The sequence below is a fragment of the Taeniopygia guttata genome, chromosome 36 (assembly GCF_048771995.1).
Source record: "Taeniopygia guttata chromosome 36, bTaeGut7.mat, whole genome shotgun sequence".
NCBI classification, from domain to species: Eukaryota; Metazoa; Chordata; class Aves; order Passeriformes; family Estrildidae; genus Taeniopygia; species Taeniopygia guttata.
Window position 1 is genome coordinate 4,248,765 of NC_133061.1, and position 27,468 is coordinate 4,276,232.

The 27,468-nt window shown below is 51.8% G+C and overlaps 2 protein-coding genes across 2 annotated transcripts in view; one reads left to right on the forward strand and one right to left on the reverse strand.

Annotated features, from left to right (window-relative positions):
• Positions 1-27,468, forward strand: part of LOC140681477 (uncharacterized) — a 472,703-nt gene that overhangs the window by 354,559 nt on the left and 90,676 nt on the right. Inside the window, 3 exon segments of the mRNA XM_072921312.1 lie at positions 7,343-7,416; positions 21,823-22,338; positions 22,341-22,482. Of these exon segments, the coding sequence (XP_072777413.1) occupies positions 7,343-7,416; positions 21,823-22,338; positions 22,341-22,482 (732 nt within the window).
• On the reverse strand, positions 10,058-10,990 carry LOC140681464 (olfactory receptor 14J1-like). Its single transcript, XM_072921296.1, has one exon. The coding sequence runs from the start codon at positions 10,988-10,990 to the stop codon at positions 10,058-10,060; it is 933 nt and encodes a 310-aa protein (XP_072777397.1).

Genomic DNA, 27,468 nt, shown 5'->3' on the forward strand with positions numbered 1-27,468 from the left:
GTCCTACCCACAGCAGCCGGGCCGAGCCAGCGCTGCTCCGGCAGCGGCTCCTGCCCAGGCCCCGGCGGGAAGGAGACCGCGGGCAGCCGCTCCCGCCGCGCCCTCAGCCCGGGGCCAGCACGGCCCGGACACGGCACCACCGACCCGCCGCAGCCCCCTGGCGCCCCCTCCGCCCGCAGCCAGCCCCGAGCCCCCGCAGAACCCAGCGCGGCTCCCACCTGCGCCGGGGCCGCCTCCGAGCTCCGCCGACGCCGCCTCACCGCGCTCCGGCCGCTGCCGCCGCTCCCGGGCCCGCACAGACGCTCCCGGCGCCAATGGCGCCGCTGCCCGCCCACGGCCGCCCTCAGCCCGCCGCCGGGGCCGTGCTGCGCCCCGCTCCCACCAATCAGCGCGCCGCAACCGCGACTGACGGCACCAGCGGCCAATGGCAGCGAGCTGGGGGCGGGCTCTGCGCACGGCCCAGACTCGCCCCGCGCTCTCAGGGCCCCCCGCGCTGCGTGAGGGCAAAGCCGGAGATGAGCAACAGCCCCGGGACGGGCCCGGGCCCGAGGCGGGATTGAGCTGCCCACACAAACAAACTTCTCCGCACCTCCCGCCACGGCTTTCCCGGCCCTGCGTCTTCCGTGCCTCCGCCTCTGCGGGAAGCCCGGGAGCCTCCCTTCTCCTGCTCCTCATTAGTGCATCGGTGCTTCGCTTTGATTTCCCCCAAAAAGGGAAACCTGCCCAAAGCCCTGTGGGCGAGCGGGGGAGGGGAGAGATTTCTGGCAGAAAACTCCAAAGACTCAGAGCAGGATAAGGAGAAGTCAGTGCAGAGCCTTAAATGCAGCTTTCCCCAGGCCTCCCTGCTCCCAGCTGCACCTCCTCCCCCGGCAGGGCAGGAGACAGGGAATGGGGCCGTGCTCAGCTCATCCCCCGCGGCTTCTCCCTCTGCTCAGGGACAGGAGTCGTTCCCTGCTGCACCCTGCGCTCTCTCCCAGCCGAGACTTCTCCAGGAACTTCTCCGAGCCGAGTCCATCCCCTGGGCCACAGCCCCCTCCAAGTGCTGCAGCGTGGGTCACTGTGCCACGGGCTCGGTCCTGCCAGGCCAGGCTGCTCCAGCGGGGCCCCTCTGCCCGCGGGGTCACAGCCTCCTCTCAGGCATCCCCGAGCTCCAGCCTGGCTCCTCCAGGGGCTGCAGGGGGATCTCTGCATCCCCATGGAGCTGCAGGGGGATCTCTGCAGCCCCATTGTAATATATGTTATGGAATAATTCGTGCTTATATAAAACATACATGAAGTCAGTTGTGCTTGTAGAAAAAGATTCTTAAAGTTTTAAAAGACCTGAAGACCCAGCCGGGAAAGACTGGAAGCCACAGATGACAGAGAAAGAAAGACCTAATTTACAATTGAAAAAACGTGGCTCCCTGCAGAGATGGGCACTTTCCGGGGATACTCCACCAGACGCCCAAGATGAAAAATGCACATATGTTCGTTTGATTAGTAGTGCTGTATTAACATTTTAATAGTATGGCAAATGTAGTTTTGTATTTAAAATGAAGCTTTAGTAGTTAAAATAAAAACTGTATATATGGGTTTTCTTTTAAGGAATGGGTTACTCGCTTTGACATAACCCTCACAAATTACCTAAATCTTCCAGGGAAGAGGAATTTATGGTTTTCTTCTCAGAAGAAGCTAATTTCTTCAGGTCTTGCTCAGACTGGAAGACGCCATGGGGATTAAAGGAAACAGTTGGCATATAACAGGCAGAGTTTCTTGTTTTAAATAGAATGTATGCATAACCATGAAGGATATATGAATATGCAATAGTGTAGTTTTAGGGGTGATTCCTTTGTTCACAAGGTATGCTTGTTGTGGCTTAAGTGCCCGAGAGCATCTGGACATCCTTGAGTCTTTGGTTTTTATTGTCTTGTAATTGTCCTAACTCTGAATTTTTATTACTCTAATTGTATTACTATTTTAATAACCATGTTATTATTATTAAAAATTTAACAGCCATGTGATTGGCGTTTTTCACGGCATGCTGAGCAACACATTTTATTTGCTTTCTCTTTGCTCTGTTTTTTTTTTTACTCTGACATTTTGGATGATTCTTGGAGGTGAAAAAACTTATTACCATACAAGACCTCACCTTATTTGCTTTCCTGTCTTAAAACAGCATTGGTTGCAATAAGGTGTTATAAATCCTTTAGTTTTTTGAGCTGCCCTTATTGGAGGCTTTCTGGGAACCTCTTTGCTTTGGTTAGTTTTTATTGCTTATACTATTTTGTTTCTACTCAAGCCTCATGGTCTTTTTTCAGTTTTTCTCACACACAGACTTTCCAGGTCGCAGGTATCAGATGCGATCATTTACACATAAGCTTTAAGATCTCAGGTTCTGAATTGGCTTGATTAGGAGCCTTCAATTGACACTTGGGGCATGGAACAGCAATACTAGCCCTTCTCACAAACTCTGCATTGTAATAGTACTCATACAAGGTGCCAGCCTCTTAATGCACCAACAACTCCCAGGAATTGCCTGCAGGCTATTCCGTTTATCACTTTGGCACTTTTCCTTTATTTAAACTCTCTTTTACAAAATCTCAGTCTTTTCTAGTTCTCTTCTCGCACAATCTAATTAAAGCATTGTTTCTACTGACACTTATTTCGTTGCCCTGCAAAAGGCTGTGCCTGTTACAGCAAAAACTCTGATATGCCCACAAACACAGAACCCTGTCCTTATCTCAAATTCAGGGACAGTCAGGGCTTAAGTTGTTGTGAGGGAGCAATTCTTGGAATTCCTTTGATTTGTTTTGCTACAGTTAAACATAAATCATTATAGTGTAGCTGTTCTGCATAAAATGCTACACTTGTTGCAAAAAATATCTTAAAATCTCTATAAATACAACTATATATTCTCGAGAATTAAAATACTATAATGTGGGGGACAATCACACAAACTCACTGGGAAACTCACTGGTGGTATCTCTTAAAGTGTCCCCTTTTCTCAACACACCACAGCATAACAGCACACAGTAAAATTCCAGGAATCCAAGCCCGAACCATTGGGGCAGAGGAACCCCCCCAGTTCGTCTAGCCACTGTTCAAATGCACACAAATCACCGCCTTTAAACACAGTGAACGTCCTCAGCCCCGTTTCTCCGCTTGTTTCCCTTCCCCGCGGGCACTCAGGCCCAGGAGCGAGGCCGGGCCCTGCCGGCTCTGAGGGACTGCCCAGCAGTGCTGCTCTGGCACCCCAGGGCCCTCTCAGTCCGGCCCTTTATCGCACACCAGCGCTCCTTGGCTGTCTCCGCAGGTGGCAAGCCAGGCAGAGCGGAGCCCCTCCAGGGAAATTCCCCGGGGTGTGCCAAGGAGGTCTGTTCTACCCCCTGCCCCTGCGAGGACAGAAAATCTCCTGCCTGGCTCGCCATAATGAAACACAGATGAAAATCAAACCCTACAATTTTAATAAAGGTTTGTTGGGAATGGATATGTTTATTCATAGCACTGTGGACGTATGTCAGGACTTATTGCCCTTTAATGGACATGCGTCCACAGCGTTATAAATAAGCATACCCATTCTCTACAAATATTTGTTAAAATTGTAGGGTTTAATTTTTCATCAGTGTTTCACTCCCCAGGAGCAGGAAAATCCCCATTCCCTGTTTCCTTGTGTCTGCAGCCTGGAACATTCACTCAGAATGAAGAAATTTCTGACAGCCCTGCTGAATGACACCAGGACAAGGCTGGTGAAAAAGGGAGGAAAATGTGTTTTGATAAGAAATTACACAATTATTTCTTTCTGTCGCACTAATTTTTAGTCCATTGCAGTTCTGTTTTCACAGTGCCACCTTCTCAGCTGATTGTGTTTGTGTCCTCCTCTCTCTCCTGCCTCTCTTTGCCTGCTCTGTTTCTCTCTCAGTGTTTCCCTTGACCCAGGGCAGCTCCCACCAAAGGCCCTGCCTTGATTTCATTCCCAATCCATGAGCTACAAAAACCACAGGTGAAGTTATGAAGGCTGGCAGTGAAATGTCACTGTAGGATCCTGCTGCACTTGGCTTTTGGCCCCTTCTTAAGAGCTTTGCCTTCAAGGTCAGGAACATCTTTTCCTGTCTGGGAACTGGAATTCCAGCCCCTGGGAGTGTGTGCCATGGATCCCAGAGGGGCATTCCCGAGGGTCCCAGGGTGCTGCTCCTGCCGTGCCTCCCAAGGAGCTGTGCAGGGCAGGGGACAAGGTGCAGCAGCTCCGTGGGCTCCTGCAGCACGCAGCAAAGGTGGCTTTGCTGGGCATTTCCCAGCACATTCCCGGCTGCAGGCAGAGGGAGGGAGGGAAGGGAAGCGAGTCCCTGACAGAATCCCGGAACGATTGGGGTGGGAACGGAGCCTGCCCGCGGGTTCCGATCCCGGGAGGGAGAGACGCCTCTGCCCCAGCGAAGGCACAAATGAGACCATGGGAGCGCAACCTGCGGATTTGACTGAACAGGGATTGAACGGAACAAGAAATGGGCAGGAGAAAGGGAGAGAAAGAAATAGTAAAGGGATCTCAGAGAGAGAGAAAGAAATCGGAAAAGGTCTCAGAGGGACAGAAAGAAATAGGAGAAGGCTCCGGCCCGGCCTCCGCAGCTCCCCGGGACACCCGCCGGGCGCAGCGCCGCTCACAGTTCCAGCCAATCAGAGAAGGCGCTGAACAATTTCCAGCCAACCAGAGCTCTTCTCGCCGATGAGTCACCAGTTGCCGGGCGGCCCCGCCGCGCCCCGCGGCCCCGGAGCGGAGTTCGGGGCTCGGGCCGGGGGGACGGACCCGCCCCGGGGGGGTCCCCGAGCCCCCTGCCCGCCCCGGGGCCGGCCGGGGGCTGCCCCACCCACAGCCGGGGCTGCGGGGCCGCGGGCAGAGGCTGGGAAAGGGAGCTCCGGGCTGGAGCGGAGGGGCTGCGGGAGGAGGAGGAGGGACAGGAGGAGCGGCGGGAGCAGGAGCGGGAGAATCCCGCCGCTCGCACCGCCCGCACGCCGGGGCTGCAGCACCCCCTGCCCCGCCAGCATCGCCCCAGCCCCGAGCCGCAGGGCAGGGGGAGGCCGAGCTCGCCCCGGCTCTATCGAGGGGTCTCCGGGAGGATTTTTCTGGAGAGCGCTCGGAGCCGGCAGATGCCGAGCCCCGGATCCCTCCGGGCTCCCAAGGAGGAGCTTTTTCGGGGGGAGAGGAGCTGTGATCGCCCCTCGGAGGGTCCCGGGGGACCACGCGGGGCTGGCCCGGTGCTGACAGGGCGGGACATTGGTTTTGGGGATCCCCGTGAGAGCCGGGGCTGCGGAACGTGGGACCCCCGGGGCGGCAGAGGGGAAGGGGCGATACCGGAGCTGGGGGACCCCCGGCAGCCGGAGATGAGGCGGGGACGGGACCCCTGAGCCTGGCAGGGCCTGTCCTGGGGTGACCTCACGATGCTCGAACCCCCATTAGTCCGTTTGGCCCCGAAATGAGTTCTGCACCTTCAGGGCTGCTTCTGAGAGTGAAGAGGGGGAGGAAGAAGCGCGCAGTTTGTTTTCAGGAACTGCACTCACCCCTCCACATTCCGGCTCCTGGGCTGCTGAGATGCCTTAAGGAGCTGGGACAGAGGCCAGACGGAGGCAAGAGGAATAAAGTGGATATTTATTGAAGTGCCTTCAAAGGCCGCACCCCGGCAGTACCGGAGCCATGGTCGGGGCTCTGCCCAGATGGCTCCGAGATGGAAGCAAAAGAGGGCTTGGTCATGAGTTCTCACATTTTTATAAGTGTTAGTCCGTTTGCATACAGGATTTAACTGCCCAGTTAATAGCTTCAAATTATGAAGTTTTATTCTCCTTGCTTGCCTGCCTTATGCTTTTCCTGTTGTTTGTGCTTTGGGCCTGAAGTTTGAAGAGATTGTCCTTGACTCTCCAGCTAGAACAGGATTGTTTTGTCTTCACCACCCTGTGAAAAGATCCCAGGAGCACTTAATCTAAAGCTAGAAGCTGCACACTGAAACAGAACAGAAAAACTTAAACCTGAGCTATCAGCTGTCTGCCAACAGACAGCAGGACAGAGCTCTCCTTTGCTTTTAGTTAGTTTTTAGCTCGCTGAGGCAGAGAAGTTCCCTGGGCTGTGGTTTTTCTTTTTCTTTGGAGCTGTTTAAACCTGCTCTGGACTGAACACCAGAAGAGCACCGGCAGCTCACACCTGTGGCCCACCGGGCTGGTCCTGGGCCATGGAGGGACTGATCAGAGCCTGAGTGAGCCGAGCTACAGCCCACGGAGGGACTTTCTGAGTTTGTCATCTCTTTTGGAGCAACAACAGGTTTTATTGTTTAATATTGTTCATGTTTTGTGCTGGTGAATGCTTTGCCTGTTAAATAAACAGTTTTTTTAAATTTTTCTCCTAGGAAATCTTTTCCCAAACTGGTTGGGGGAGAGGCCGCTTGAATCTGCTTTCTAGAAAACCCCCTTTGGGGTTTTTCTCCCAAACTTGCCCTAAACCAGGACAGGGTGATGGGGAGGAGGTGACCCCCAAATGCCTGGACCGGGGGGAGGCTGGAGAGGGGGACCCTTGTACTGCAAAACCCCCCCAGCATCCCTAAGCAGGACCCTGGAGAAGGGGGATCCCCAGGACCCTCGAGGATCTCCAGCAGCCCTGAGACGGGGGACACCAGAACACCAGAGGGATGAGAATGGAAATGGGACACTCCTGATGGCTCTTTTTGATCCACTCGTGATTTTTGGAGTTTTTTATGGACACCTGGAGGCTTCTGGAAATGGTTTTGGGCAGGGGGAATCCCCACCCCAAGGTGTTCACACCTTGTCTTTTCCCCACACCAGGATTTCCCACTCCCAAACTTTCGCTGGATGGAGGAGGAGGCTGTGAGGAAGATGGCCCAGGACACCCAGGTAGGTGAGGAGGAAGTCAGTGCCCCTTTCCCCCTCTCTCCTGCTCCATCTCCCAGCCCAGCACGGCCCCGGCTGCAGGACAGCCCCGCTGCCGGTGCCCTCCTGCCGGGGACGCACTGGGGGGATCTCCTTGCCCTTCCCTGTGGCACGGAGGCAAATCCCATCCTCTTATTGTCCTTCCTCCCCCAGAGCAGGAGCTGAGGATGGAGAGCAGGGAGGACAAATCCCCATGGCAGAACCTCGTGGAAGAGGCTGTTTTGAGCGGTTCCATGGCTGAGGAATCTAATGGGGAGGAAAAGCCCCAGAGATCCCACAGGAGGAGGGGCTGCAAACACAGATCACGGGGATCTGAGGGGGAAAGATCCACCCTGTGCCGGGGAGGTGGGCAGAGTTTCAGCCAGGGATACGAGCTGGTGGTCCAGGAGCAGCCTCATGACAGGGAGAGGCCCTACAAGTGCTCGGAGTGTGGGAAGAGCTTCAGGAAGAATTTCAACCTGATTGTCCACCAGAGGTTCCACACTGGGGAGAGGCCCTACGAGTGTCCTGAGTGTCAGAAGAGGTTTCACACCAGCTCCCATCTCCTTGTACATCAGCGGATTCACAGACAGGAGAGGCCCTTCCGCTGCCCCGACTGCGGGATGGGCTTCAAGCACAACTCCACCCTCGTCACCCACCGGCGCATCCACACCGGGGAGAGGCCCTACGAGTGTCCCCGGTGTGGGAAGAGCTTCTCAGACCGCTCATTCTTTACCCGGCACCAGTGGAGGCACCGGTAAGGGAAGCCCTGCGAGAACCCCACCTGCAGGAAGAGCTTTGTGCGCTGCTCCAGCTCCATCCCCATCAGAGGACCCACAGAGCCCTCGTGACCCACATTCCCTCTGATACACAGAGGGAAGTGGCTGCTGTTATTTTATTTTATTTTGCCTCTTATTATCTTTTGTCTTCCTCCCTCCAAAACAAAGAAAATTGGGGTTAAAATCAACAAATTCATCAAAAGCATTTAAAGCCTCACATTTTACTTGTGTTTTGAGGAATCTTGGGTTCCAGGAGATATCTGTGAGGATATGGGGGAGTTTGGGGTCTATTTGGTTTAGTTGTCTTTATTTCTTGGCACTCTAAAAGATGAGAGGGACTGATCTGTCTGCTCAAATCCACTCAGTGCCACTAAAAACTACTGAATCGCACCCCAAAACTACTTGATTCCACCACCTCTCAGGGTGAAATTGGGTTGGAAGGGGATTGGGCAAAGTGGGATGCAAATCAGGAGGGGTGAGATGACAATTGGGTGGAGCGGGATGGGTGGGATGGGGATTAGGAGGTGTGAAATGGGGGAAGTACAGCTTGGGAAGGGGTCTTGATGTCCAGGAGGGGTTGCATGGGTAGAGGTTGGCATTTGGGAGGTGGGGTGAGGTCTGGAATGAGACAGCCAATGTTTGGGGATGATTAAGATAGGGGGAGCCCATTACTGAGTGAGTGTTTGAATAGTCTACATTCATGAGGAGCTGCTGGGGTGTCTCACATTCCTGAGGCAGTTTTGGGGCACTCCCCAGCTCTTGGGGGGTTTCCTGAGAGCAGCTCCATGGAGCCCCATGGCCAGGGGTGGTTGCCACGGGCCTGAACTCAGAGCAGTGCCAGAGTCCATTGCCTCAGTGCTGAGAGCAGAGAAATGATGAATGGCCCCAGACATCTCCAGTGTGTGTGTGTGGAGGCCTGTGAGCTTACTGGGGAGAGGGCAAAAGCGATCCCCTGGAGAAATGCACCGTAGGCTCTGGGCATTCCTCACAGCTCAGGGTGAGGACAGAAACTTCCCCCATGGAGCTCAGCAGCACTGTGTTAATTTGTCCTAGTTCTGTCCCCATTGGCCCGTTGGCCTTTCCTACCCCTTTTACCCTGATATGTTCATGTTCTAGCAAGTTCTCCCTTCCCTATTTTCCCATTGGTTTATGTCCCCACCTATCAACCCTGCCATTCCCTATTAGTCCCTTTCCCTGTGTACCACCCCTAAACCCTGAGATCCCTGACGCTCTCCTCCAGCCCCTCTTTTCCCGTATTTACACCCTAAACCCTCCTTTGTCTTTGTCTTTAACCCCCAGAGCCCTGGAGCGTCAGACCCTGATAAACCCTCGTTGGAGCTCCATGCCTGGGCCCTCCCGTGTCCTCACTGCCGAGCTGCTCCGTGTGTGTGTGTGTGTGCTGGGCTCCCGTGGCTCTGCCCGTTAGCACAAAACACTCCCAGGGAAAGTTGTGCCGCCACCACCACAGACTGACAGTGTCCCTGGGGACCAAGAGGCCACTGTGACACTGTGGGACCAAGGAGAGCATTGCTGCCCTGCCAGGCCTCATGGAACCAAGGATCCACTGTGACACTGCAGGGCCTTGGGGACCACGGTGACATTGTGACACTGCAGGGCCCAAGGATCCAAGGGACTTTGTGACACCAAGGGGTCCCATGGAACCAAAGGGACATTGTGACACTGGGAGGCCTCATGGAGTCATGGAGACCATTGGGACACTCTGGGGCCACATGGAACCGTGGTGACGCCAAGTTGTCTGGGAGGGTTGATCTGCTGGAGGGTAGGAGGGCTCTGCACAGGGACTGGACAGGCTGGATCCAGGGCCCAAACCCAACAAGGTGAGGTTTAACAAGTCCAAGTGCCGGGTCCTGCACTTTGGCCACAACAACCCCTGCAGCACTACAGGCTGGGGACAGAGGGGCTGGACAGCAGCCAGGCAGAAAGGGACCTGCAGGGACTGATGGACAGCAGGCTGGACATGAGCCAGCCGTGTGCCCAGGTGGCCAAGAAGGCCAATGGCTCCTGGCCTGGATCAGGAATGGTGTGGCCAGCAGGACCAGAGCTGCTGTGCCAGCACTGATCTGCCCCCAGCTCTGCACACAGACATTGCTGCTGCAGCTCCAGAGAAGGCAACAAAAGGGCATCTCTGCAGAAAAGTCTGCTGGGAAATCCTTTAGTTCCTTTAAAGACACCGAGTGCACAGCCCCTCATTGACAGAGTCTGTGGCAACAGGAAAGGTGAAGAGAAACAAAAGGATAAATGGCACAATGACATCTCTTTCTAATGTGGAAAACATTAAAATGTAAAACAAAGAAAAAGAACCTTCAAAACTAAACCAACAAGAAGTATCAAAGATGACTTTTATTACAAGTGATTTGTAGAAATTGGCCAGCAGTTTAATGTTTCTGAAAGCATCCAGTCATCAGTCTCCTCACTGCAGCCTTGAGCTCCTGCTTCCTCAGGCTGTAGATGAGGGGGTTCAGGGCTGGAGGCACCACCGAGTACAGAACTGACAGGGCCAGATCCAGGGATGGGGAGGACATCGAGGGAGGCTTTAGGTAGTTAAATACACCAGTGCTGATAAACAGAGAGACCACGGCCAGGTGAGGGAGGCAGGTGGAAAAGGCTTTGTGCCGTCCCTGCTCAGAGGGGATCCTCAGCACAGCCCTGAAGATCTGCACATAGGAGAAAACTATGAACACAAAACAACAAAATGCTAAAAATATAGAAAACACAAGAAACCCAAGTTCTCTGAGATAGGATTTGGAGCAGGAGAGTTTGAGGATCTGGGGGATTTCACAGAAGAACTGGTCCACGGCATTGCCATGGCACAGGGGCAGGGAAAATGTATTGGCTGTGTGCAGCAGTGAATAGAGTGAGGCACTGGCCCAGGCAGCTGCTGCCATGTGGGCACAAGCTCTGCTGCCCAGGAGGGTCCCGTAGTGCAGGGGTTTGCAGATGGACACGTAGCGGTCGTAGCACATGATAGTCAGGAAAAAATACTCTGCCGAGATGAAAATGACAAAAAAAAAAAGCTGTGCAGCACATCCTGTGTAGGAGATTGTGCTCTTGTCCCAGAGCAAACTGTGCATGGCTTTGGGGACAGTGGTGCAGATGGAGCCCAGGTCGCTGAGGGCCAGGTTGAGCAGGAAGAAGAACATGGGCGTGTGCAGGTGGTGGCCGCAGGCTACGGCGCTGATGATGAGGCCGTTGCCCAGGAGGGCAGCCAGGGAGATGCCCAGGAAGAGGCAGAAGTGCAGGAGCTGCAGCTGCCGCGTGTCTGCCAGTGCCAGCAGGAGGAAGTGGCTGATGGAGCTGCTGTTGGACATTTGCTGTGGCTGCACATGGGCACCTGGTCATGGAGAAAGGACAGTGAAGAGAGAGGAGATATGTGTAATGAAAATCAAAGACATTTCACATAAACCCTCCTCTGTGACACACATGGACATTGTCTTTAGTGTTTTGGATGTTTGGGGTCTTCTTGATAAGCTCCCCCTTATCTCTGATGGTGTTCCTGGATATCAGAAATGCTCAGCATTTCTGCTGCCCTGTGGTAGAACAGAGTGGGTTGTCTGATGCAAAATTATGAGCAGAGATTGGGGGAAGAAGGTCTGTTACCTCATTCTGTTTGGAGTTTCTCTGGGCTTTCACTTATCTCAAGAGGAGGATGTTCACACTCCCAAGTTCTCTGTTAAGCTCACCAGGTACTGCTGTGAGCAGATGGATCCACCACAGCTCAGCCCCACGTTTGGAGCCAAGGACTCACCTTGCTCATTTCACCAACCCAGCAGCATTTTCAGTGTCAGAACACATCTGCATTTCCCCATGAATCTTATAACTCAGAGATGCTCTAGGAGAGGTTTGCACCCTGCATTGAAGCTCCCAGCTTAGACTGAAATCTCAGGGAGACTTCCAAGTGTCCTTCTGATGGCACTGGATGAAGGGAGATGCAGCTCCTTCCCTGGCTGCACTGCCAGCATTGCCCAGAGCCGGGCACTGGGGACAGCTGTGTCACCCTGAGCCAGCTGTGCCCCCTGCCAGAGCCCCCAGTGCCGGGCAGCTGCTCCCAGCCCTGTGCTCTGCAGAGGGAACTGGGCCCGGGGCTGCAGAGCTGCCCCACGGCTCTGCTGCAGCTCTGCCTGCACAGGAGGGGCTGCACGCCTTGGAGCCCCGGCCCTGAGGGCAGAGGCTTGGCTGGGGGACAGGAGGGAGGGGGCTTGTGCAGAGGGAGGGGCTGCACTGGAGGGGATCCTCTGGACATCTCTAAACTCTCCCTGCCTCAGCATTTCTGGGTTTTGTTTTCTCTCCTTCCCTGATCTTTTCTCTGCTTCCTGGAGATTTTCCTCCTGCAGGTGTTTCCCTGTGCCTGATCTCTCCCTGCCAGCACTCCCAGACCCCAAATCTCTGTGCACTCTCCTTGGCCTGACAGAACCCTGCCTGTTTGCAGGGCACTGGCTTGGGGCAGGTTCTGTTTGCAGCTTGGAAAAAGGAGAGGTCAGACTGAGCCTGATGGCTCCAGTAAAGGTGCTGCTGCTGCTGTCCATGGGCAGAGTGGCTGAAAGCACATTAGGGATATCCTGTGAACCTACTGAGCACTAAAACTAACAGTTTGGATATCTCATGCACTTGTAAAAATTCATAAACCACCATTAATATTTACCCCCCTTCCCTGTCACTCTCCAATAATAGGAAACTGAATAAAAAGTCTTAGGAAATTTCCTCCTTTTTATCAAAATCGTTGTCTTGGAAAAATTCTATGAGTGATCAGAACCCCTCAGCATCTCAGAGCTTTATGAGCATTTCACCTGCCCTGCACCAGAAATGCTCAGAGTTGTACTCACAGGGTCTGTGGGCATTGGGATGTTCCAGCTTTAGGAGATCTCTCCAGGAGCTGCAGCTGCACTGTCCTGCAGCCAGAGGTTCCTGTGCCAAGGGCTGGCAGTGATTCTGCCCCAGGCACTTCTCAGCCCCTTCCCAGCCCTGACTGATTGAAGCTCTCTGTGCCTCTGTGCTGTGCCCGGGCTGGCTGCAGGCAGTGCCCCAGCCCTGCTGGGCTGGGAGAAGAGCTGCTCAGCAAGAGAAATGTGCTTTTGAAGCTCTGCTTGGTTACCAGGATCACCCTCTGTGCCAGGAGCCCAGCCCAGCTCAGCAGCACAGACACAGCACAAGGACTTTAATGACCCTCTGGGGCTTTGTGCTCAGGCCCTGAACATCAGGCCCTGAGAGGGAGCTGCAGAAACCTCTCCAGAACTCCAAGTCAGAATCCAACTCCAAAGTTTCTTGGACTTTTAATGGGTCCCACTGAGGGACACGACTGAGAAAGTGTCCCCAGGCCCCAGGCAGAGCAGAGAACTGGAGGCACTGATGACAGGTGGGGACAAAGAGAAGCCAAGTCTTGGTGCCCTGGGGCACAGCAGGGTCTGTGCCACCAAGGGCTGGGAGGAGACACCTTGTCCTGAGGCCCTGGGGCCTCCTGGCACAGCCCCAGCCAGGCTGGGCACTGTCACCCCCTGGTCCTGCCCTCAGCATCCCCCCCTAGCCCACATCCCAGTGGCCTCAAGGATCTGCTGGAAGGAGTCCCTGGGGAGCCTTGGTCAGGAATGGCCCTGGGGGCTCCTTCATGCTCCCAGGAACTGCAGGTTTTTCAAGGGACTCTGGCTTTTGATTTTGCCTTGCAGTCTCTGAAAACTTTGTGCAATCCTGGCCTCCAATTATCTGCTGTAATGAGTCCCTGGAGAGGCTTTGTCAGTAACAACACTCAGTGGGGCTCATTAATGCTTCAAGGTACTTCAGTTCTTTTAAGGTACTTGGTGTTTCCCTTTTAAACCAGACTCTGTGTGAGGTTTGTGCAATCATGGCCCCAATTATCTGCTTTAACGAGTCCCTTGAGAGCTTTGTACTGACACTCAGTGGGGCTCATTAATACTTTGAGATACTCAACTTTTTTCAGGTACTTTGGATTTTCCTTTCCACGCTGTGAGGTTTTTGTGCCATTTTGAGTCTCTGGGAGGTTTTTGTGCCATCCTGGCCTCCAATTCTCTCCTCCAAGGAGTTCATGAGGAGCCTCTGTTGGGGATGGACTTCAGTGGGTCCCATTAATGTTTTGAGGCACTTTGGAGTTTTCTTCTGATTCTGACTCCTGGAAAGGTTTGTGCAATCTCCTTTCAGGCCCTGAGGTTCCAGGGCTCAGCTCCAAATGCACTACGGGGCTCATCAGGATCAAGCAAGTCCTGACAAACCATGGCTCTGCCTTGATCACCTTCTGCTCTCCTGCAGTTGATCCGGAAGTTTCTGTAGTGGTTTTTGTTTGCCAATTAGAGATTTCTTGGCCAATGCATTAATTAGTGTGGTGGGTTCAGTGTTGGTTAATTACCAGTGCACACACTAGAATATACTTATTCATTTCCTGCTGCGGGGTAGGATTAAGAAGAAACGCAAAGTAGGCTCAAAACTTTAAAAGTGTGTAAAGAAAAGTTTACTAACAGTAATTAAAAGAATGAATAATAAGAATTAGAAGAAAACTTTCAGAACATTTCCTCTCTCCATTCAACCCGACAATGTAAAGAGACAAAACCCAGTATTTTCAGCCAGTTTACCATCTCTAGAATAGTCTTTCTGCGGTTCACTTAGGGAGAGAAGTTCCTCTTGTTAATGTAATGGAGACTTATCCACAAGAAAACAGTTATCTCATGGTTTTTCATTTCCATGAATAGAAGCTGCTCAGAAAAACCTCTTATTGTCAAGTCCCTCCATTTTTTTTTACAGCTTTTCCCACAGCTGTGTTTATGAGCCTTGCCAACTTATGGGGTATTGGTTTAAAGATGAGCTGTTCAAGAGCAAAAATTCTCTTCATCTATTTCTGAAATTATCTTCATATCTGGGAACAGAGGTCTTTTACTCTCCCTGAGGGCACAGGGTCCCATCACTCTTCTCTCTTTCAATGTTCAAACTTCTCATGGGATCTCAGCTACTTCAACATTTGCTTACTTTAGCATGGAGACCTTTGCTGAAACAAGTCATCTCCCTATTTTTTTCAATGCCTTATAGGGAAAAAGAGAGACTGATGTGTCAATGACATCCTTCTCCACAGCTTTACCAGAGGATTTCAGCTCCAAGATCAAGGGGGCATCTCCTCATCCCTCCCATCTGGGACTCAACTTCCTCTTCACTGACCTCAGTGTGTTCACGTTTCCCCTCTGTGTGCCTGCCCTGTGTCCTTTTCTCTCACTGGAGGGAGGATGGCAGCACTGGCAGAGTCAATATCTGCCCGGGGCTGCAGATGGTTCCGTGAGCCCGGCCGGGCTCGGTCCTTGCGGCCGGAGCTGTTTTCCCATGGAGGTTTCTGCAGCGGCTGCGCTGGGGCTGTGTCAGGCTGGGCCGCGCTGGGGCAGGGCCAGGATCTCAGCAGCCAGGCCAGAAGGCTGAGACGGGGCTGGGCCAGCCTTGGCACCTCTTTGGGGCCAGAAGGGAGAGAGACCCAGCCAGGCTTTCTCATCTTCAACTTGGGTCTGCACAGAGGTGTCTGCAGTTTGCTTAGTGGTTTAACAGAATGTCAATTCTCAAAGCTAATTACTGATTGGTTTTTTTTGTCAGACACGGAGGAAACTGCTAGCAGCTTCTCTCAGGATATCAGTTCTGTGATGTAAAACCACCACAGCAGCACAGAGCACAGAGCTCCTTTGTCCATATGCAGTGGTCATGTGCCTGAGACCTCAAAATCCCACCTTGGGAGATCTCTGGGCCCTCTCCAAGGTGTTTTCAAATAAAAACATTTAGCTCAGAGTCTAAGAAAATCACCAGAGGACAAGACCAGCCTGACCTATCTGTCCTGGCTACTTTTGTCTGGGAGCAATCGTTGGATATATGGAAATTTAGAGGCGAAACTCTAATTTTGGCCATGGGCCCTGGACATGAAAGCCGGTTCTTTTCCACGGGAATGGAGGAAGAGAGTGCCAATGTTTCCTGGAGGGATGAGACGTGACCACCAGAGGCCAACCAGAGCAGCCAGATTTTCTCCTGAGAGATACCCTTGCATATAGGAATTTTTTAGGGAGAATTCCGGTTTTCGCAATGAGCATCTGAAAAGAGGAAAAGTTATTTTCCATAGAAAGGAAAGCACGGACCCCCTGTGCTCCAGGAGCTGATGAGAAGCAGCCCTTGGCCTCCTAACATCAGCCAGACCTGCCAGGTGGCCCCGGGAAGCCAAGCCAGCCAGACCTGTTCTGTGTTCCCTCGCTTCCATGCGGCCCCACAGTGTCCCAATGGTCCCTCGCTTCCAGGAGGCCCTGAGGTGTCACAATGCCCCCTCAGTGACACCAGGCCCTGAAGGTTTGGAATGGTCTCCATGGTTCCATCAGACCCCACAGAGTCATAATGGTCTCTGGGTCCCTGAAGCCCCGCGGTGTCACCATGGCCCCTTGGTTCCATGGGCTCCAGTGGTGCCACAATGATCCCCTTGGTTCCATGAGGTGCTTACAGTGTCACAGTGATCTCCATGGGAAGGAAAGAACCGAGCTTCAGTGTGGCAGGGGCAGCCACCAGAGGCCAAGGCCAGCCAGACTTGATGGTACTGGCAGATTTTGTCTGGGAGCAACCATTGGATATAGGGAATTTTAGAGGTGGAATCCCACTTTCAGACATGGTTATCCAGGGGAGAAGGACGGTCCTTTTCCATAGGGAGAAAAGCACAGAACACCAGTGTTTCAGGGGCGGATAAATGGCGGCCACCAGAGGCCTAAGGCAGCCACACCTCTCTGTCCTGGTAGCTTTTGTCTGAAAACAACCCTTGGATATAGGGAATCTGGGAGGTGGAATCCCAGTTTCTGCCATTTCTCCGTACATAAGGATGGATTTTTGTATAAGAAGGAAAGCACAGAGGGCAAGTGTTTCTAAGGGAGAGGAGAGGAGAGGAGAGGAGAGGAGAGGAGAGGAGAGGAGAGGAGAGGAGAGGAGAGGAGAGGAGAGGAGAGGAGAGGAGAGGAGAGGAGAGGAGAGGAGAGGAGAGGAGAGGAGAGGAGAGGAGAGGAGAGGAGAGGAGAGGAGAGGAGAGGAGAGGAGAGGAGAGGAGAGGAGAGGAGAGGAGAGGAGAGGAGAGGAGAGGAGAGGAGAGGAGAGGAGAGGAGAGGAGAGGAGAGGAGAGGAGAGGAGAGGAGAGGAGAGGAGAGGAGAGGAGAGGAGAGGAGAGGAGAGGAGAGGAGAGGAGAGGAGAGGAGAGGAGAGGAGAGGAGAGGAGAGGAGAGGAGAGGAGAGGAGAGGAGAGGAGAGGAGAGGAGAGGAGAGGAGAGGAGAGGAGAGGAGAGGAGAGGAGAGGAGAGGAGAGGAGAGGAGAGGAGAGGAGAGGAGAGGAGAGGAGAGGAGAGGAGAGGAGAGGAGAGGAGAGGAGAGGAGGAAGTGGCCCCTGTGAGGCCAAGCCAGTCAGACCTGTCTCTCCTGGAAACTCTTGTCATGGGGAAATCCTTGGATATATGGATTTTGGGATGAAGAATCTCAGTTTTGACCACAGACACATTGAGAAGAAAGAAGGTTATTTTCCATTAGAAGGAAAGCACTGAGCCCCAGTATTTCAAAAGCTGATGAGAAGAAGCCCCCAAGGGGCCAAAGGCAGCCAGACCTGCCCGTCCTGGCAGCTTTCACTTGGGAGCAATCCTTCGATGTACTGAGTTTTGGAGGTGGAATCCCAGTTTTAGCCATGGGTGCCTGGACAGGAAGAAGAGTTCTTTTCATTAGGAAGGAAAGCACAGGGCCCCAGTGTTTCAGAGGAACATGAGTGCCAGACCTCAGGAAGCCAAGGCCAGCCAGACTTGTGATTCCTGGCATCATTTTTCTGGGAGCTATAATTGTATATAGGGAATTTGGGAGGCAGATCCCAAATTTTGGCCATGGGTGCCTGGTCGAGATGGATGCTTTTTAAGCAAGAAAAGCACACGGACTCAGTGTCTGAAAGGCAGATGAGAGGTGGCCCCTGGGTGGCCAAGGCAGCCAGACCTGTTTCCATTCACAGATTTCATTGGGGAACAATCTTTGCATATAAGGAAATTTGGGGACGGAATCCCAGTTTTGGCCATAGGCCCCTGGAGGAGAAGGACAGTTCTCTCCCATAGGATGACGAAGCAGAGTCAATTGTGACCCTGGGGTCCCATGGAACCAAGGGGCCATGGTGACACAGCAGGGCCACGTGGATTCAGTGGTCCATTGTGACACTGTGGATCCAAGGAGACCATGGAGACACCCCCAGAACCTCATGGAACCAAGGAGTCCATGGTGACCCAGCGGGGCTGCATGGAGACAATGGTCCATGGTGACACTGCCCATCCAAGGAGGCCATTTGGACACTGCAGAAGCTCATGGAGTGAGGTGGCCATTGTGACACTGAAGAACTTCATGATACCAAATATCCATGGGGACACAGCAGGGCATCATGGATCCCAGGAACCGCTGTTGGCAGTGCGGAAACTCCTGGAACCAGGGGCTGTTGTGGCACTGCAGCACCAACACAGCTGCTGCACCTTGTCCCCTGCCCTGCACAGCTCCTTGGGAGACACGGCAGGAGCACACCCTGGGAGCCTCGGGAATGCCCCTCTGGGATCCATGGCACACTCTCCCAGGGGCTGGAATTCCAGTTCCCAGCCAGGAAAAGATGTTCCTGCCCTTGAAGGAAAAGCTCTTATGGAAGAGCCAAAAGCCAAGTGCAGCAGGATCCTACAGGGACATTTCACTGCCAGCCCTCATAACTTCACCCGCGGTTGTCGTAGCTCATGGATTGGGAATTAAATCAGGACAGGGTCTTTGGTGGGAGCTGCCCTGGGTCAATGGAGATACTGAGAGAGAAACAGAGCAGGCAAAGGAAGGCAGGAGAGAAAGGAGGTGTTTTGGTTTGGAATGACCGGTGTCTGCTAAGGAAGGCAGGGGCGTCTCCTGAAATGGAAAAATTCTCTTTCTGAATTGTTATAAATTTGAAATTAAGGGGGGCTCTCAGGTAAAAATATGGGAGCAGGAAAAACAGCTTTTTATTAGGAAAGAAAATGAAAATATGAACAATTCAGTGGACAAAAACAACACTGAGAGAGCCAGAATACAACCTGACACTCTGTTGGACAGGGTGTTGGCCGCAGTCCAATTGGAATTGTGGCTGCATTCCTCCTGCAGTGTCAGGTGTGGTTCTGTTGGAGAAGTGATCCTGTAGAAAAGGGTGTCTTCTTCTGAAGAGGAAGAGGCAGCTGTTCCTCTGAGAAATCCAGCACAGAAAAAGCTTTGTTGGTGGGCCAGAATCTCAAGACTAGATGCAGGTAGGAATGCTTGGCTCCTTCCTCTGGGCGGAGCATCTCACAATGGGATGTTACAGTTCTTATCAGTCATGCAGTGATATTCAATAGCCCATTATCAGCAGATGTCCCCCCTGAGGGGACACTGATTGTGGAAGAGATAAGGAAAAACTGCCCACTTAACACAGGACAACTGCCATACAGATGGCAAATAGAACACATCTTGCTTTTCAGTCTGGGATAGGAGGTCACAAACAAAATCAGCTGAGAAGGCGGCACTCTGAAAAGCAAACCAGAACTGACAGAAAATGAATGGGACAGAAATTAATAATTCTGATAGTTTTATTTATTATCAAAATAAATCACACCCACCCAGCCCCATACAATCGTGATCCCAAAACCTCAAATTTGGATCTTCTCTCAATCTCCTTCCAACCCCATCTAACCCTGCAGGCGGAGGAATTGAGTAATTTTGGCATGGGACTGAGGTGGGAACCAGCCATTTTGAGGTGGGATTGAGTAATTTTGGGGTAAGATTGAGGTGTTTCCAGTGGCATTGAGTAATTTTGAGGTGACAGAGCAATCCACCTTGGCATTTGGAGTGCAAAGATATGGAGAATACTACCAGATATCCCCCATGAACCCACAAATCCTCCAGAATATGTTCCCAGACCATAAATCCCACCTCAAATACCTCTTAAATGGTGGGACTTTTGACATCTCTGGTCAATACTCTTTTTAGTCATTTTTCAGGTGTTTTTAAGTGATAAAGACAAATCAGAAGAAAATTAGGGCCAAACCAAAACCAGAGAGCCCTTGAGCATCCCCTGAGCACTGGACAAAACAAACTCAGCAGAAATCAAACTTAACCCTCCATAAAATGCCTTGAGGAAGAATTGCTCTTCCCACAAGTCACTTGTGATGGAAACACAAACAAATCCCAAACATGAATAAACTGAAAATAGAAGCAATTCTGTGGCAAATCCAAGTTTCATCAGTTCCAGCACAGCTCCAGCTCAGCTGCTGGCAGGTTCTGATAAAAGGAAAGTGGAAATTTGGCCCAATACAGATTATTAAAAGGAAGGGAAAGCTCTGTGTAGCTGTCACAAAGGTGATGGAAATGAAGAAAATAATGATTCTCATATTTGGCAAAGTCCCCAGAGCTGTGAATTCGGGAGTTACTTGGGAATTTATCTACTTGAACTGGGCTTCTCGTAGGAATTTATTGGCCTAGAATTCCTCACATTGGGGTGAATGATCCTTGTCAGTCTTGCTAGAATAATTTGTTCCCTTTTCTCCAGTTATTTAAAAAAACTTTTCAAGGAAGGACAAGAAAACACTTTCTTTACCCTGGCCACCCACAACAGCCATTTTCCTCATAAGTTCTCCCAAAAGTCACTCAGAGGAAGCTGCATCCAAATTTCCAAGAGTTCCTCCAGAAAGAGGCAGAACCTCCTCAGAGGAGGGACCCATGCTGTTGTCAAAGGCACTTGGGGTCAGACAGCAGTGCCCTGAACTCACTGTGCCAAAATAATGTCGCAATCTGGTTAATAAAATTTTTAGAGAGATGCCTCTGCCCCAGTGAAGGTGCTAAGGAGATCAAATCCAAAGTGGATTTTATTGAACAGTAAATGTGAGGTAGAGAGACAGATTGAAAGAAAGAGAAAAGGGGAGAGAGCAATGGAGTGACGGGGAAAGAGATCTCCCCCTGGGGCAGGGCAAGGGTGACATTGTCCCCTGTGTGCGTGGCCTTCCCAGGGTGGGGGTTTTACACCTGAGCCAGTTTGGGTAAGGGGGGTGGTGTTCACCCCCCACCCCGAGCAGGGATTGCCTCACTGTTTCAGGTTACAGTGTCAGATGTAACCAAAAGTGTTTTCAGTCACCATCTCCATAAACTCTTATCAACAGGTGGGGCAGTGTTCTTTATCTCTTCCATGGCTCAGCCCTGATAACGCCCTCCAGGGGCCATCTTCTGTTAATGGGCCATTGAGTGTCACTGCAGGGCTGATAAAATTACATCATCCCATTGTGGGATGCTCCGCCCAGGGGGAGGAACCAAGCATTCCTACCTGGATATAATCTCACCCTTGCAACACCACGACCACCTTGCCTACTGGATTCCCAGAGGACAAGAGCTCCATAACCACCACTGGACCTTCAGAGGAAGACCAGACCCTTCTACAGGATCACCGCTTTGACAGAATCACCTTCATCACTCCAGCCGGACTGCAGCCACCATTTCATCAGACTGCTACCACCACCCTGAGCAACGGGGTGTCAGGTTATATCCTGACTCTGTCCGATTAAGCCAGTGTTTCTGTATCATTGCCTTGATCTTAATTTTCTTACTCAATTGTGATTCTGGCTTAGACTCTCTCCCTGGTTTGCCTTCCACCCAGGACAATACTGAATGTGCTCATCCCTTGTTTTCCTCCCAAAACAGAATTTCTCATCCCCAGCCCTTTGCCAGATGGAGGAGAAGGTTGCGAGGAAGAGGAAGATGCCCTGGGACATTGAGGCAGGTGAGGAGGAAGTCAGTGCCCCTTTCCCCCTCTCTCCTGTTCCATCTCCCGGCCCAGCCTGGCCCCTGGATGCAGGACAGCCCCGCTGCCGACGCTCTGCTGACGGGGATGCACTGGGGGGATCTCCTTACCCTTCCTTGTGGCACGGAGGCAAATCCCATCCTCTCCTTGTCCTTCCTACCCCAGAGCAGGAGCTGATGATGGAGACCAGGAAGGACAAATCTTTGCAGCACAACCTCATGGAAGAGGCCGTTTTGAGCAACTCCACAGCGCAAGAATCCAACAGGGAGGAAAAGCCCCGGAGATCCCACACAAGGAGGGGCTGGAAACCCAGCCCAGGGTGCTCTGAGGAGGAAAGGCCCACTCTGGGTCAGGAAGGTGGGCAGAGCTTCAGCCAGAGCTCAGAGCTGGTGGTCCCTGAGAAGCTTCACGATGGGGAGAAGCCCCACAAGTGCTTGGAGTGTGGGAAGAGCTTCAGGCGGAGCAAAAGTCTGAAGCGACATCAGATGATCCACACTGGGGAATGGCCCTACGAGTGTGGGGAGTGTGGGAAGGGCTTCAGCTGGAGCTCCGACCTCATCATCCACCAACGCATCCACACTGGGGAGAGGCCCTACGAGTGTCCCGAGTGTCAGAAGAGGTTTCACACCAGCTCCCATCTCCTTGAACATCAGCGGATTCACACGGATGAGAGGCCCTTCCGCTGCCCTGACTGCGGGAAGGGCTTCAAGCAAAACTCTACCCTTGTCACCCACCGGCGCATCCACACTGGGGAGAGGCCCTACATGTGCCCCACATGTGGGAAGAGGTTTCACACCAGCTACAATCTCCTCCTGCATGAGCGGGTCCACACCGAGGAGAGGCTCTTCCTCTGCTCTGACTGTGGGAAGGGCTTAAGCGCAACTCGCACCTCATCAGCCACCGGCGCATCCACACTGGGGAGAGGCCCTACGAGTGTCCCCAGTGCGGGAAGAGCTTCACCCGGAGCTCTCACTTGACCCGACACCAACGGAGCCACCGATGACGGAAGCCCTGTGAGTGCCCCAACTGCAGGAGGAGCTTCATGCACCGCTCCAGCTTAACCCTCCATTGAAGAACCCAGATTGGGAAGAGCCCTGGTGATCCCTGTTCCCTGTGATCCATGCTGGGAAGATACCTTTACCTTCTCCTGCCCCTGCCAATGACCTTATGTGGGATTGAAGAACATGAGGGTCTGGCCATGGCCCTGTCACTACATTCACTCCCACCTCAGGTCATTGCCAGGGGCAGGAAAGGGACTCTCTCTCTCTCTCTCTCCCTGAGAAGGTTGTCCTTTCCAGGCAGGAGGAGACATGTGGCCAGGAAGGTAGAATTGATGGTGATGTAATTTCCCCTGTAAATAGTTTTTCTTATCCCTTCTGTTGTCAATTTTTTTCTAGTCCTGCTTGTTCCTCATCTCGTTGCTGTTCCCAGTAAATTGTTCTTATCCCAGCCTGGGATCTTTCCCTTTTTTCCTTCAGTGGAAGGTGGGAGGGCAACGAGAGCCAGCACGGTTTTAGTGAGAGCAGGAAGCTGGGAAATCCCATTCCTGAATCCCGGCCTGTGGAAACCGAGCATCCCAGCTGGTGCCAGCCCTGGTGGCCATGGCAGCAGCCTTGGGAGCGGGTCCCTGGCTGGGGCTGAGGGAACCTCTTCACTCTGGTGCCCAGGGACAGGAGTGCAGGGAGCGGCTGCAGCTGAGTCAGGGCAGGCTTAGGTTGGATCTCAGGGAAAGGTTTTTGCCCAGAGGCTGCTGGGGCACTGCCCAGGCTCCCCAGGGAAGGGTCACAGCTCCAGGGCTCTCTGAGCTCCAGCAGCGTTTGGACAGCGCTGCCAGGCCCAGGCTGGCAGTGTTGGGGTGCCCTGTGCAGGGCCAGCAGTTGGACTCGAGGATACTGATGGGTCCCTCCCAGCTCAGCCAGTTCTGTGTTTCTGGGATCCCATGGGTCTGGGGATGGGAGTGCCAATGGTTGCCATGGAAACGGGCTCTGGCTGCAGGCCTGAGCTGGTGTCCATGGCAACCACCCCTGGCATGGGGTCTCCATGGAGCTGCCCAGGGACTGACCATAGCAACAGGGGCTGGGGAAGGTTGCCATGGAAAATGACCATAGCAACAGGGGCTGGGGATGGTTGCCATGGAAACTGACCATAGCAACAGGGGCTGGTGATGGTACCCATGGAAACTGACCATAGCAACAGGGGCTGGTGATGGTTGCCATGGAAACTGACTATAGCAATGGGTCCTGATGAGGTTTGCTGTGGTAATCCAGGGCATCCCTCTGGCTGCCCTGGAAGGCCTGGGACCCTGGCAAGGGGGTCAGGAACCCCCCTGTACAGAGCCCTAAGAGACACTGTCTGTGATCTCTGTCCATGGAAAAGTGTTTTCAATCTTACAGGATGAATTACACACTCTGAGTGTTTGATATGAGTAATAATTAGTGTGACACGGGTGCAAAAGTAGAATTTTAGGATTCTAGATAAGGGGTTCAAAGGAGGCAAGATGGAGGAAATCGTGTGTGTCCTGTCCTTTTTCATCTTCTTCATGCCTTTCAGGTTTCACTGTAGTGTTGGCATTTTTCTGTTGGTTTAGACTGGGGACACATTATTCAACACAGGTGGTAGGTATTGGCACATTATTGTAAATATAGCACAGGTAGTTTCTGGTATATAATGTTTGTAACTTCCCACTGAGGGGCAGAGCCCTGCACGCTGCCCCGCAAGAAAGGCCTACTGCAGGTCAGACAGAACATGTTATAGATAAGCAAGAATAAACAACCTTGAATACCAGCACAGATGAATTATGGCTTCTTCTTTGGCAGAGGGGCTCAAAGACAGCGAATTTCTCAATTTTGGGATCATTTAAATACCACAGATTCTGACATAAATGGCATCCCTGGCTGGGCTTGGACCATCAACCTTTCAGTTAAGAGCTGACAGTTTGCATATTAAGGTTCAGATATTTTGACAGGCCCTCAGAGGGGTTTCATGGGGACTTTCTAAGTGTCCCCAGGCTGCCAAAGAGCCGGGATGTCACAGGCACTCACAGTGGCTCCTGTCATGGGCAGACTGGGAGCTTTAGGCAAAGTTTATTAGAGAAGCTCCTGTCAGGTCAGGAGGCACAGAAAGGACCCCCAATAGCCCCTATAGATCCCCAAATCCCTCCAAGGACCACTGTTGGGTGAGAACGTCACGGGAAAACAAGTTCATGATTATCATGGTCAACAAGTTTTCAGTTTATTGGAGTCGATTACAGTTTCTTTATACAAGCACTAATTAGTTCATACATATTGCAGAAGCTCAGCTCAGGATTGGTTACCTTTCTATTAACACATATATTTCTTTGCGATAAGCCTTGCAGTTACTGTTTCTTTATACTTGATTACTTTTCTGCAGTATTCTAAATTGTAAGATGCAGGGGGAGATTAGGGTCAATCCTTGTGATTGATAAGTTCCACATTCTTCACTGAAATCCATCTAGATTCTGCACCTGTTAAAACACAAACAAACCCAACACCCCCACAGGGACTGGAGGGTCCTCTCTTAATTCTGTTCCTTAAAACTTGCATGAAGAAATGGAGATATCAACATTTTTGTTATAAACATGAAAAACATTAAGAACAAAACAATGCATATAGTAAAGAAACTAACAACAAATAAAAATCAATCAGATAATACACAATTAATATTACATATAAAATCACAGTTACCAAGTGCTACACTATCAAATTGTCATCCCAGAGTCTGCAGCAGCTGAAAAACCTTAAAACAACAAAGATTTGGATAAAACATGTCCGGATCATGTCTCTCCAAAACTCCCTTTGAGGCTCAGCTGTTCTATATGGTCAAATTGTCAAGCCAAAAGGACTTGAATACTTTTTGATGCAGGAAACACCTGGGTCAATGACACCATCCACGTAGAGCCAGAGCTTGGCCAGAGCTCGAACTCTAATTGGAGGATATGTTTAAAACAAAAGTCTTAGAAATAACAGTTATTATTAAAAATTTATCAAACCATCAAATAATTGAACCTGTCTAAAATTTCTTTCAAGACAAAAATTCTCTAAATACAACAAACTTTTTCTTCAGAAATCTAAAAATTTGAAGTCTGAAATCTTGAACCAAAACTTGGACTATAAATTTGTAAAAGAAGATAAATTGCAGCTGCATAGAAGATTGAAGAAAAAAAAAATCACATGAGTAATTAAAAAGTCAAAAACACAGGATCCTGAAAAAACACATCTTGTAATCAATCACCTAAAAAGACAATAAAACATATGAAAACTGACTGTAAATATTAAAACAACACCTCAATACCTTAACATCTCAATAATAATTCTTATCACAAAAATCAGACAACTTACATTATATGATCAACTTATCAACAAGAAATGTTTAAAATAGTTTAAGACAATCTTTTCAAAGCATTCATATAACATTAGTAACAATCACTACTTATCATTACCTACAAAACTTGACAATCATCATTTATCTTATTATCTATAAAAACTCAAAACCAGAAATTGTGAACTCAATGCCAACATTCCATCTGACTGACTTTTCTCAAATCTTTGTTTTCAGAGACATTTTTGGCAATTAAATCATTATCAACATTTCTGTCTTTTACAGTGATTTTCATCTATATCGTATTTGAAATAACATTGATTTGCATAATGTCCATCCTTATTGGTATCCTGGAAAACACTCGGTACTGCTATACTTTTTCATTCCGTCTTCTGACTTTTGCAAGGAATTGGAAAAATGCTGTTGAAATTTTTGCTGTAGTGTTGCCATCTCGCCATCGGTGGCATTGCTGCTCTCGGGGTTGTTGTTGCCGTGGCAACCAGGCTGTGCAGCGTCTCCGCCGCCATTGCTGGGTGCTGCGGGGAGATGAGGGGGGCGGCGCCGTCTCGCTCCCGTCCTTGCTGCGTCACTGTGGGGATGGGAGAGGAGATGCCCCTGATGCGGCCGCGCCCCGCCTGCTCCGACTCCAGCGCGGCCGAGCCCCCGGGAACGCCCATCTCCCTCCTCACGCTGTTGCTCAGCAACAAGGAACCTTCTGTCTCTCCGCTGAAGTCCGCTCCGCCCCGGGGCCGCCTCAGGCTCGGTGCTGGCCGGCCCCGCTCTGCCCGGCCGCGCTCTGCCCGGCCCCGCTCTGCCCGGCCCCGCTCTGCCTGGCCCCGCTCTGCCTGGCCCCGCGCCCGCCGCTCCGCGCTGCCACTTCGCGCTGCCGCTTCTGCGGTCTGCCCGGGTGGCTGGCCGGTGCTCACCGTCTCACCCTGCTGCTCTCCGCCACAGCCCGTTGCCTTAGTTCTGTCAACCCGTTCCACAAGGGACGAGGAAGGGCTTTCTGTAACTTTTTCTTGCCTTTGTATCTTGCTTTGTGATCGCTTGTTTCTGCTACAATTGACATGACGCGCTGGGTTGCTCGCCGCCGCCGCTGCCGCTGCTGCGGGGGGGTGAGGGGCCAGCACCGCTTCTCTCCCGCCTCCGCGTTCTATCACTGCGTCCCAAAGCAGCTGCCCCAGCTCTTGCCATTTGATTTTACTAAAAATCAGCGAAGGCTTTTGCAGCTTGCCTTTGTTTCTTGCCCACAGAACCAACTGTTCCAAATCGGCTTCTTTAACCTTTTCAGCTCTCTTTGAGAGAATATGAAAGAGAAGCTGTACGGAAGCCTGGAGATCCCTATCCAAATCAAGCCCTTTAAATTGCCTCCATCTGAGAAAGGAGGTGAAAAGGTTCTATGCTGCTTGCCTATCCATTACTCACGTCAGCGCTGTTGCAGCCCCTCCAGGCTTCGGCAGCACGTATCGGCTGAGCTCACCGCTGTGGTCACTCAGGGCGCGGCACCAGGTAGTGGAGCTTAATCGCCGTCCGTCTAGCTGCGGGACCCGACCCCAACACAAACGTCTCACAGATCCAGGCGGGGGGGTCCCATCCGTTCGGGCGCCAGATGTTGGTGAGATTGTCGCGGGAGACAAGCCTCATGCTGTCATGATCAACAAGTCT